The 12,330-nt window shown below is 37.6% G+C and overlaps 1 protein-coding gene across 1 annotated transcript in view; it reads right to left on the bottom strand.

Annotated features, from left to right (window-relative positions):
• LOC103801278 (solute carrier family 25 member 40-like) overlaps window positions 1-10,801 on the bottom strand; it is a gene marked incomplete at its 3' end in the record, with an annotated part of 11,930 nt that extends 1,129 nt beyond the window's left edge. The window contains exons 1-6 of the mRNA XM_009073686.1: window positions 10,750-10,801; window positions 8,673-8,732; window positions 7,457-7,563; window positions 5,680-5,747; window positions 4,243-4,367; window positions 2,506-2,679 (exon numbers count right to left, since the gene is read on the bottom strand). Of these exons, the coding sequence (XP_009071934.1) occupies window positions 2,506-2,679; window positions 4,243-4,367; window positions 5,680-5,747; window positions 7,457-7,563; window positions 8,673-8,732; window positions 10,750-10,801 (586 nt within the window). The remainder of the gene's footprint in view (window positions 1-2,505; window positions 2,680-4,242; window positions 4,368-5,679; window positions 5,748-7,456; window positions 7,564-8,672; window positions 8,733-10,749) is intronic.
• Between the last annotated feature and the right edge of the window lie 1,529 nt (window positions 10,802-12,330).

The following is a 12,330-nucleotide window of genomic DNA, read 5'->3' as shown; positions in this document are numbered from 1 at the left end:
TCTTTCTGCTTTCTAGTTAGAACTTCAAACTACATGCTACTGGACTGAATTATAGAGTAATTCCTTGTGGCAGTTGGTCAAATACTGGAAATGACAGCTGCATAACTGTGCCTCACTGAGCACTGAGTTCTGGAGGCTGTGTCAGCAGAGAAATATCCAAGTATTGCCTTGTCCTGAAGACTTACAGCACTTTTGCCTGGCCTCCAGCATTCTGCGGAAGCAAATGCAGGCACTATCTCAGAAGGCATTCTCAGGGTTTGAGGAAAACCTACCACTGAAAGGTATGAAACCTTGATTTAATAAGACTTTGCTTAAGCACCTACAGGACTCATTTTCCTGAATGCCTTTTACAGCTATGTTCTCCACAACATTGCCTAAAGAATGACTCAAATATCCTTGTTAACCCAGTTGTTCTGTTTATAAACATTCACTGCTTAAGTTTTAGTCAGTCTATCCAGAATCCCAAGGAACATGTTTAAAGCATACCTTGAACACTTGAGCTAGGAACACAGTGGGATTCTAATTACCCTGTGCTGCTTGAGTCATGCTGTGCTGCTTGACTGTTTTCACAGAGGAGCTGCTTTCTCAATGCAGATTGTTACACTGATTTTAATTCTTGAGCTACCTGCAGCAAAGGTGCAGACTGTGCTGTAAGAATACCAGAGACCACGATGCTGATGGGGCATTATTCAAACTGAAGAGCTAAGACTGAAGGTACAAAGGGAGCACATCATAACAGAAAAGAAAAAAATGATCAGAAAACACATTTGGAAAAGGCAGTAAGCAGCATTAAACCACCTTAGCTTCATATAATGAGAGGTTTGTGCCTTTTCATTTTTAATATATTTTCTTTCACTCACAAATCTACTTGCCTACTCACTTTTGGCTCTTCAATAATAGTTCTCAAACTATCAGGCAGTAGCTGCATGTTAACTTGTGCCTCCACCTTTCCAGCATCCCATGATGCCTACGAAGTGCTGGGCACAGACAAGTGCCCACTGGCTGTGAAGTGAATGCCAGAGCAGTGTGGAGACTGACTTAAAATCAACAAGCATGTTTTGGATCAGTGGGGGAACAGTAGGCATGGACACAACAATCTGAGAAGGGCTGAGAAGAACACACACACATCACCTTAGTGCTCTCTTCCTTGTATACTCCCCCACAGGGCTCTGATCTGCCCACTGTTAAAAGCAGCCGAGGGAGGGAAACTCGCTAGCTCCGCACACAGTGCTACTGACAAAAATCGGGAAGAGAACAAGGGCTTGTATGTGAAGTCAGGCAACAGGAAGTAGATGAATTTTAGAGTTCCCTTATAGATCTTAGCAGAGTAGCCTAAGAGAAAGTTGCATTTTGCAGAGAAGAAAAGTAAGTAAATTAAAAACTGAACAGGAACTACTTTGTACAAAAGGTTCAGATGAATTCTGACAGTTGTCTTTAGCCTTAATGAAACCATACTGTCATAGGTTCAGAAGCCTTCCCTATCACAGAAGGCTAAATTAATTCCCATCAAGATACTGGGTCTTTAAGCAGGAAATACATTCCAACCACAATTTTCAAACACTTCCCAGCAGCTGTGTGTAAGAAAACAGAATATTACACATTTTGTAAAGAAAACAGCTAAAAGAACTTTGTTCTGTTAACTCACTTAATTGCCAATAAAATTTTAAACTAAATATCCTAATCACCTCCCACTTATCATGTACTGGTTTAGTTCACAGCCAATTTAAAATTTATTCCAAGTACATCCAAATGTGCTCGAACCCCCTAACAGTCCAAAACAGTGACTGGTTCACTAGACTGTCTGGAAACACAAGTTAAATTAGATGTCAGACTATCTTAAGATTGAAGTAGAACAAAGATAGCATGTCAAATACTTCAAGGGTTCTCCGACTCCAAAAATAGGTTTGAAGAATTTTTCTGGGCCAGCATAAGGTGTTCAAAGGTGTTATTCCTGATACTACCCAAATGACAGAAACTGCTTCAAGGACAATTGATGTTTGATGATCCACAAGTGCTCTGACAAAAACGGCCCCAAAGAGACAGTGAAAGCTGGCATTAACAGGTCCTTTAGCAGTCTCCTCTTTAACTTTATGCTCAGACTTTTCTTCTTCTTCAAGGCTTTTAGCTTTGGAGCTTTACTAATGAGTGGGGCTCTGCCTTCATGTGTTTTGGTGCAGTTAAACAAACTACTTAATCTTGATTAAAAAAGTAATCCTGAAGACACTACTGTGTCACTCTCTGTACATGTTCTCAAAATTACACAACACAAGACTTAGATACATGTTTATCAGAAAACAGCCACTATACCTATCACAGAGAAAATGGAGAGAAAAAATAACGTCCTCAGAATTTACAGATAAAAACATTCAAAAGAGAACAAGTAAATCTGAGTCTTTCTTAAAGCCAGCCATTAAAATTACCTAAAAGCACAGAAAAATACTAAAATAATTATGCATAAACATTTCCTCTGACATAACATAAACCTGCATGGAAAATACACCCTACCTGAGAAAGGCACATCTCTCAGAACAGTGGAACTCCAGCCCCTCCACAGGGAAAGCCATCCATCTGCAGCCACTTTGGTGCTGACACACAGGTACAGCTGCTTGTAGGACAACTTGCGATACTGCATCCTAGTTCTGATCAGCTCCAGGGGACTCACCATGGTAACAGAACCGACTGCACAGGAGGGAAATGGGCCTTTTGGTGAATCAGCATTCCAAAGGAGTATTTCCAGAACATTAAAGTCACATCTCACCTACATTCGGTTCTTTCCAGCTCTCCCATTTTCCTTAACTAATTCCCCAAATAAGTTTCCTTTCCAGATAAGAATACCACACCTATTCAAAGTGCCTACACTTTTGGTTAAGGGATTTTTTTTTCAATACTGGCACATTGCAATTGATGCAACATGTTAAGAATCCTCATTTTCAGATTTAATACACAAATGGGCTGAACATTTCAAGTACTTATATACAGTAATTTTCAGTAATTGCCATTTTAAAGTGTAACTTGAAGAAAGTGAGCTTGAGGTTTAAGGCTTTTTTGTTTAAGGACAAAAACTGTGGTTGAAGATTAAGCTTTTACTGATTTCAAAGCATCTTCCTCCTGAAAGGAGGTTGTAGTCAGGTGGGGGTTGGTCTCTTCTCCCAGGCAACCAGCAGTAGGACAAGAGGGCACAGACTCAAGCTCTGCCAGGGGAGGATTAGGTTGGATATTAGGAAGAGATTTTTTACGGAGAGAGTGCTCAGGCATTGGAATGTGTTGCCCAGGGAGGTGGTGGATTCACCATCCCTGGAGGTTTTCAAGCTGAGACTGGATGTGGCACTTAGTGCCATGGTCTAGTAACGATGGTAGGGTTGGACTCGATGATCTTTGATGTCTCTTCCAACCTGGTTGGTTCTATGATTCTATGATCTTTGCCATTCTTACTTTGAACTATCAAGAATAATTAGATAGCAATCTATATCTGATAAAGTAACTCTCTTGCATTTTGCAAAATGATCAGTAAGGCACCAGTTACTAACAAGCTCCCATCACATGTGTAACAGACATTAACAATTTTACTAGAACTTTTCTTCTGTGGCTGAGATAAGGTTTAACATGTGAATTTAAAAACTGGAGCAACCTAATAAGAATAATTCACCACAGCACCACAGAGTAACAATTCTTTTTCCACTAGTGCCCCCATGGTTGTCACAAGTAGAATATGGAACTACATTCTCAGACTCTAGGAAAGCCCAAAAATATAAAACCTGAGTTACTTCTACAGAAATAGGTGAGGAAAAGGATAAACAAAAGTAAAAAAATACAAAAACAAATTCAGTCCACATCATACAGTAGTAAAACCAGCACAAGTCCAATTTTTGTTTGCCTTATAATTACCTGTGTAGCTTCCATTATAGAAAATAATGATGTTTATTATTAGAGTCACAATAGAACAGACTTAAATTAAACTGTCCTTGGTAGAAGTCTAGAAACATAAAATTGTGAACAAATTGCAAACATAGTGAAAGTTTAACAGCAAAAACAAATCACATTTTTCCATTATTACAGAGGGTTTTGTTGCCCAAGAATTACTGGGTAATTACAGTATTCCTTCCTGTGCCCAGCTCCACATAAGATTATCCCTCACTTAAAGCCACAGCAAATTTACTTTAAATAAAAACCACAAAACAAACCTAAGAAAACAGCATACAGGTATTTTATTTCAGTTTTCTCTCTAAACAGATGAGAACTTACATCTGCTTAAGGAACCTGCAAGAACTGGAATGCGTTCATCATCCTTTCCCAGTCTGTCTTTCAAAGCTTCACACAGTTGGTCATAGCAGGTAAAATAGATTACTGTAGTAGGAAGTGCCATTATTCTAAAATATAAGAGAGGGAATCTAAATTAATACAAGAAAAGCAGAAGAATAAAGTATTGTATGGATGTTTTGCTTAAATAAAGACACAAATCTCCAGCATTAATCCCATGGTTTTGATTCACTGCCTCTAGTTCAGAGTTTCAAATCCACAGACTTCCCAGATTTTTATTTCATTAGGAAAAACTGTAAGTAAAATAATGGTTATTATCTCAGTCAAAATTCATTTCACACCAGCTTCAGAACTATTTAGATAAAGGAATGGAAGTGAAAGATCTGAATACGAAGAAACCAAACGAAACATTACAGAAGCAGCTACTAACCTTAAACTTTTATTCATTTAACAGCTGGAGAGTATTTTCACCATCTTACTCAACAGTTATGATTCCACTTGTGAAGCAATGTGGTATGTGTAAATATAAGCTTTTTCCATTCCAGATCTCTTAGTTCAGTCAGATCCTAAAGGTTTATATTTTGAAATTGCCACATACTGCAAGATAAATAAGGCTGAGCTCCCCCATGCTTTGCTTTCTTGTGCCTATACACAGAGCACTGTCTACAAATCAAAACTGTACCAGTGCTTTCATACTGGGCAAGACTTTGTGTCTTAGAAGATACAATTTTAATATACATAATGACCACTTCTTTGGACTGTTTATGGAGGAGGATATAATTAATACATTATAATTAATTATATAACTTTAATATACATAATGACCACAATACAGCTTTAATATACATAATGACCACTTTTTTGGACTGTTTATGGAGGAGGACATAATTATAGAGGCCTTAATTTCTAACTGTACCAGGTTAATATGAACAAGAAGATAAAACTTTGGTGATGTTTAGGCTGAAGAGGTTTTCTCTTGTGTGGAGGAGTGAGGGTAATGAGATGCAACACCAGAGTGTCTGGAAACAACTCTGCTGCTGATAGCAAGTCATTAGTAACAAGATAGGACAGCAAGTCTCTGTCAAAGACTGGCATTCTCTAGCAATCACATTTGATCCTGTGATGTGATAATGCTATCAAAGGAACAGTTATAGTAAAGATACCATCTCTAAAAGCCAGAATGTTAAGTCTAATGTTCGTGCCTAACTGATGGTAATATATCAGAGAAATCTCAAAATCTGGCAAAAATTATACTCTCTCTAGACATTTCTGAATCGAACTGATTATATCATTATCTGTAACTTCAGAATTTACCAAATTTACAAAATAACTTAGAAATAAACATAATAGTTTGTCTAAATAACTAAATAAATTTTTAACAATAGCTCATAACATGCTACCAAAAGAGAACATTCAACTTACAGTGTTGGGGGAAGTCCACTCCACAGTGACTTCATTCCCTCTATTTGAGTAATTTTCACAAATGCATCCTACAAATACAACCAGGCAAAGAGCAATAATTAGCTACGAAATTTTGTACTCAATATATTTTAGCTGGCAGAACACAACATTAATGTCTTTAAAAGGATGTTTCTAAAATGGTTTATCATTATGAGACCCCAATTTTGTAACTGCCTACACTAGCTATCATATTTAATCAAATAGCTCCACTGAGCTGAATGGAGTAATTTGTGTGACTGAAATGAAGAATTTCCTTCCATCTTTAAAAGCCCGAGTAGTAAGTGTTTATCAGTGAGTGACAGCTCTGTGAATAAAGTCATTTTCACAACTAATATGGCACAGCAGCAACTTGTGGGAACTTCCCCAAAATAATCCATTAAAAGATTTGTTTTAATACATCACATAAGTTCAAGGCATGAAATAACAATTATTTCCTGATGATTCTTCAGTACTTTCTTCCTCTGACAACAATGCGACAACATATGTGCAACGTATATACACTCTACTATATACCTGGAAGGTTGCAATTACTGTCACAGCTGTCTCATATGCTCCCAGATGACTGACAGCAGAGGAACACCAAACCTTGAAGATCATTCAGCTAAAATCACCAACAAAAACACAAGCTCCCTAATATTAGGATACCTAGTTTTCTTAAACATCTGGGGCAAGAAGTTGACATTTGATGGATTAGAATATGTTTAAGACCAGACATTATCCCAGAGTCTCAAAAGATACAGTCTGACAGACCACAAAAAAGATTTACAGGAAGAAAAAGGTGATCAGCTTTAGAGGAGGCAGCCTTGGTGGACTAGTCCACTGAGGTAAAGAGTTGAATGGAGAAAACAAAGATTTATTAAAACAAATTTAACTAGTAAAAATGGACCTTTGAGAGAGAGTCAAGAATCCCTAGAAGGTCCTAACATGGTTTGACAACAAAGACACTTCTATACTACTTAGTTTATATGTTTATAATCAGCTTCGACAGACTGACAAAACAGGAAGGTATAGATTGGACTCATGTTTTACAAAAATGAAAGAAATCCAATTATATGACAGTCACCCTCCTTTATGAACCACCTTGTGAAAGCAAAAATGGGCATAAATTCATATCAATTAAAAAACTTTCTAAAATTGTAAAGTTAATTAAAAAATTCAAACTTGGAAAGTTTGAACATCTCATTCTCAGAAACTTAATTCTGAAAAATCCTTGACCACGTGTAATTTAAAAGCAAAATCACAGAAAATCTTGATTGATGAAGCAGCAAAACAGTGTGTGACAGCAATTCTGTTTCAAGAGTCTGGGAAAATGCTAGTTCTGTAAGTTTCAATGGATAGAGGACTTGACACATGAACTTTAAAACACTATCTGCACTGTTAGTTCAGCTCAGGAGCACACTGGGAGATCTGTGGGCAGAATAGCTGTAAGCAGGTAACAGAAAATTGGTCCCTGCAATGAGCAACTATTGGCAATATAGCTCAAGTGGGGAAAAAAAAATAACAGAGCCAGTAATCTGTGAGTAGTGTGTAGCTGCCTCCTTATGCATCTTAAGGAAGGAGCATGTATTTTATTGTAGAAAGTGGAAGGCATCATTAATCACCATCAAAATTACACTGTGTAACCACATAAAGACTCGCTCAAATGATAACAGACTCTAGTAGAACCCCCAAAACCCAATAACTTTACAGTAAGCTACTTAAAAATGTACAGTTTTATATATATGTAAAATGTCCTTACCAAGGTCCCTTTGAAATGCCCAGGTTTTTTATACCAGGCTTTGCTGTCCCCATTTTCACAAACACATATATGATCCATAAGGCCATTGGAGTACACAAAACACTTTCCTAATAAAATGGTGTATAAGAATAGAGTTAATGTTTGTAAGACTGTTCCTATGCAGCAGCAATTTCAAACTGGATATCGTGGCAACACACATTTATCTCTGGTTAGACACAGAGGGGCAAAATAATCTCAGTAAGCCACTAACCACAAATTAGGTAAAAGAAGGAACAAATGTACCACTCAAAGTGCCAGACGAATGAAACTGTGCTCACAAAGCTCCAGGAGACATGTTCATGTTATGCTACCTGCTGAAGGCCAAAACCAACAAAAGGCCTGAATGTAACTATTGTATGCAACTGTGAACATCTTTCAGACTTTTAAATCTTTTAATAAGTAGCCTCAGCATTCCACATTACAAGTGGAGGTTATTGTATCTTAGATTGGACTGTTTATACTCTCTATTTGTTTTTTATTTCTTCTACATCATGTACTTCAAACCTGCTTGATAAAGTATTATTGCCATTACAAAAACATACTTGGAGCTCCACGTTTGAAATTTCTGAAGGCTTTAAAATTTACTAAAAATCAAGACAGAAGGCACAAGCATTTTTCCTGATTTACAGCAAGTGTGACTACAAATATTCACCCCTCCACATTCAGTATGCAAGACCAGTCATCTCTTTTCCTTTTAAATCTGATTCATTAAGTACAAGTAAATAGTATGAACTATTAGCATATCTTTGAGTGTGCAATGTCTTCATCTATTTAGAAGCCAACTGGCAAGTGACTCAGGTAAGACTTACTTCCCCATTTCAAAGATCTCTAGATTCTGGAGTAGATGAACTTTGATCGAGTATTCTGACCACATATGCCCTCTGAGGAAATATTTATTAATTAATCCCCCTTTTTAAAAAAATCTCAAATCAGTAACAGTTTTACCTTCTGCCACAAGGAAGATACTAAGAAAGACAGAAAAAAACCCCTATTTAAAGTGGTATGTACTTATGGCATTTTTTTTCCACTGTGTCTATTCACTGGCACATTCTTTAGCAATTTCAGTAGATATTGCTGCATTGCTTTATCTCGCCCCCACTCATGCTGAAGAAACAAACATAGCAATAGTGAAACAAATACAAACATTCTGCAACTCAGCACAGCATTACTAGCTTACCTTTAGGGAATGGGTTGCTTTGGGCTTGCAGTCGAGTTTTGATAACATCAAGAGGAGTTACTAAAATGAAACAGAAGTAATTTAGAAAATCCCTGCATGCCCTGAAAATGTAAAAGCATACAGATGTCTGAACAGAGGGAAAAAAAGTAAGAGACCAGTCTTACAGTGTTATCAGACAGAGAAAAAGATGTTACCATGGTTTGCAAGTGACCATATGCATCTTTTCTGATTTACTAATAGTACAGGCATCAGCTATTAGAGATACACAAAGCTCATCCAAATAACATTGTTTCACCTCACCTGAAATTGCTAACACTTGTGGTATTATGCTCTGCTACTAAGCTTTTATAAGTAGCATACCACAAGGAGTAAGAGATCAGATTTTGGCATCCAGCATGTAAAGTAGCACAGCATTCTTCATGTGTTTATCCTGTTTCAGTAAACTGACCATAATAGCAACATTCAAAAGATACATGTTAAACTCATGATGTACTTTTCTTCTTTGCTGCATGTAGACAATACTTAAAACTTCGGGGTTGTTGAAAAGTAAATGAAGGTTTAGTGAACATTTAATTGGTTCCACTACAGCCCTTACAATTTTAACAGGCCTAGACCTGCTGAATGCTACAGTGGCTGGGCAACTGGATCATCCTCTACTGACTATATTGACTTGAGGGCTCAATTCAGGTGCCTGCATATAAGCAGCTAGTGCCATCTGACTCTCTAAGGTATCTGAAATAATTACACAGTTAACAGAAACTACACAGGACACACAAAGTGGCAGCTAGAGGCAAAGTCAAACACACTAGCACGTGTCTTGCTGAAAACATTCCTATGCACTCGCAATGGAGTCACACCTTACCTCTCTCTTGATGCCTCTCAGTTAACTAACAAGTGGTGAATACTTGGATCACATTTCACTATCTAAATGTGGGGAAATAATGTTACTCCTGCAGCTCAATTTAAGTTGCTTAAAATTTGTCATCCAGTAGCATCTTAGCTGGTCACATATATTCTAGCTCATGTCCAGGCTGCCACTTGAGAAAGAAGCTGGTCTTCTACACCTCTCCTGCATCTCTCACACACCAACACCTGATGCTGTACTACAATTGTGTGTATGTACAGACAATTGAATTCCATAGGTCTGATGTAACTTTGCTTGCTACTTTACCTAACACCACAGGACCCATGATATATAAAGACAGAACAGAAAGACTAGGAATTTGACAGGTTCCTGTTAAGATCCTATTTTGTAAACACTTGGAAATTTTGTGGGGGATAAACTGTGCTTAGAGAAAATTGCACATTTCCCTGCAGTTTAATCCACATTAGAAGTCAGAACCAAAGGCTACCTTAAGGCAAAAAGTAACAGAAATACAAAGTATTAGCTAATGAGCTTGAAGAATTCTAAGGCACGTGAAGTGCTGAAACAAACCAACCAATGCCTGCTTAGGTACACATGGGGAAGGAGATCCTGAGTGAGATAACTGACTATGAAGCAGAAGATGAATTCCACAGATTATACAGAAGTTTAAAAAAGTAACAAAAATCTATCCTTAAAAGCAACAGTTAGGAGAAAAAAACCAACATAAAACCAAACATAAAAGGCTTTGACAGTGTAAGGCATCACAAGAGAATAAATTGTTACTACTAAAGTGGTACGATGAAGGGGACACCTCACAGTAGACAGCCCTGCAGGATCTCTGTCTACTTTACTATACAGTTTTTTATTTAAAATCTATTTTTAAGCAGCAGGAAGTATGGAAATTAAGGTTTATTATTAATTTTGTTTTTTCTAGAGAAAAAGCAATAACTACAATGAAAGGAAAAAAGAAACAGAAATTTAAAGTTAATAAATATTATTCTTATTTTCAGAAATGGTTACAGTTTTTCAGGGACAGAAGAGATTTCAATTAACCACATTTTTAAAATACAAAAAAAAAGGAAAACTATCTAAACCCATCACTGTGGAACATATTAGTCGAAATATATATATGCAGACATCATGCTGAGTCAAACTGAAGAGTAATCCCTTTCTAAAGATTCTCTCTGTGGCAAGCTTGACAGTTTGCCTTACCAAATAATGATGTTATTAAAGCTCCACAACAAGAGGCTACTGCTTGCTGCATAATGGTCAGTTTTCCTAAGTTGCTATCACTCACTTCAGCCATGGCTTTAACCCTGGAGAAGAAAAACCTGTTAAGGAACAGAAAAACATATTGCAAGACTATGTTCAAAACTTGCAAAAAGAAAATCAAGGGGGAAAATACTTTAAATTTTAATTAATACATTATGCATAAGTAGCAAGATCTATACAAGCACCTCTGTAAATTTTTGAGATTAGAGTGTTTGCACCATGTTTTGTAAGTAAGTAGGAAGACAGCAAGTCTTGGAAATCATTCTTACACAAACTACAATCTTTATATGCTTTTGTAAACCACATTAAATATTTAATATGTTTTACCTTTTGCTGAAACAAAGTGTTTAGGCACACATAAATAATTCGTAGAAAGGTAAATTTCCAGCCTGTGGCACATAAGCTGTAGCACTGCAGAATAATCCATCCAGCTCTCCCCTTGCTCTGTCACTCCTATGAGAAAACCCAGAAAGATCTCCTGGTTGATCCGACAGTCACAGCCTGACAGTGATGACTATATACCTTGTGAGCTCCTCGTGTAATAAACAGTGACTAATTAGTATTAATGCTATTATTAAATATGAATTCCTTGAGCAAATCCTGCTGTATGGCAGCATAGGCATGGTCACAATAATTTAGGAAGGCATTCACAGTATCTACAACTAGCTAGGCCAGGAAAAAATAATAATAAAAATATTTCAGCAAACAAAATCCTCAACGAAAGGCGTATCTTTCAAAATGCACATTGTGCATAAACAGAGCCTGAACTTGATCTACACTTTTTATTTGCTCTAGAGGCACATTATGTTATTGTCACTAAGTTTTAAATGAAAGATCACAGAATACACAGAGTTAGAAGGGACCTGTGAGGATCATCGAGTCCAACTCTTGGCCCTGCACAGGACATCTCTGATAATCACACGAGGGCACTAACAAACACTTCAGGCTTGGGGCTGTGACAACTTCCCGCGGGAGCTGTTCCAGTGCCCAACCAGCCTCTGCGTGATGAACTTTTACCAAGATCTAACCTCAACCTCCTATGACACAACTTCAGGCTATTCTCTCAGGTCCTATCACCAGAGAGAAGAGGTCGTTGTTCGCCCCTCCACTGCCCCTTGCGTGGAAGTTGTACACAGCGACATATAGATAGATAGATAGAGTGAGAGACACAGAGAAGATTTTTGAGAGAGAGAGAGGGAGAAAGAGAGAGAGAGAGAGAGAGAGAAAGAAAAGATTTTTTTTTTTTACAGAGAGAGTGCTCAGGCATTGGAATGTGCTGCCCGGGGAGGTGGTGGATTCACCATCCCTGAGACGTGATGTGGCACTTAGTGCCAGGGTCTAGTAACGACAGTAGGGTTGGACTCGATGATCCTTGAAGGTCTTTTCCAACCCTTATAGATTCTACGATTCTATAAGAAAGATTAAGCTACATAAAACAAGCTTCACCTCTCAGGTACTCCCAACAACTAACGGCGCGGGGAGAACTGCCTCTTTTAACGCCTTTTCAAAGCAGAGCCACAA

Source organism: Acanthisitta chloris, unplaced genomic scaffold (assembly GCF_000695815.1).
Source record: "Acanthisitta chloris isolate BGI_N310 unplaced genomic scaffold, ASM69581v1 scaffold36304, whole genome shotgun sequence".
NCBI classification, from domain to species: Eukaryota; Metazoa; Chordata; class Aves; order Passeriformes; family Acanthisittidae; genus Acanthisitta; species Acanthisitta chloris.
This window is presented reverse-complemented; position numbering and strand designations above follow the sequence as displayed.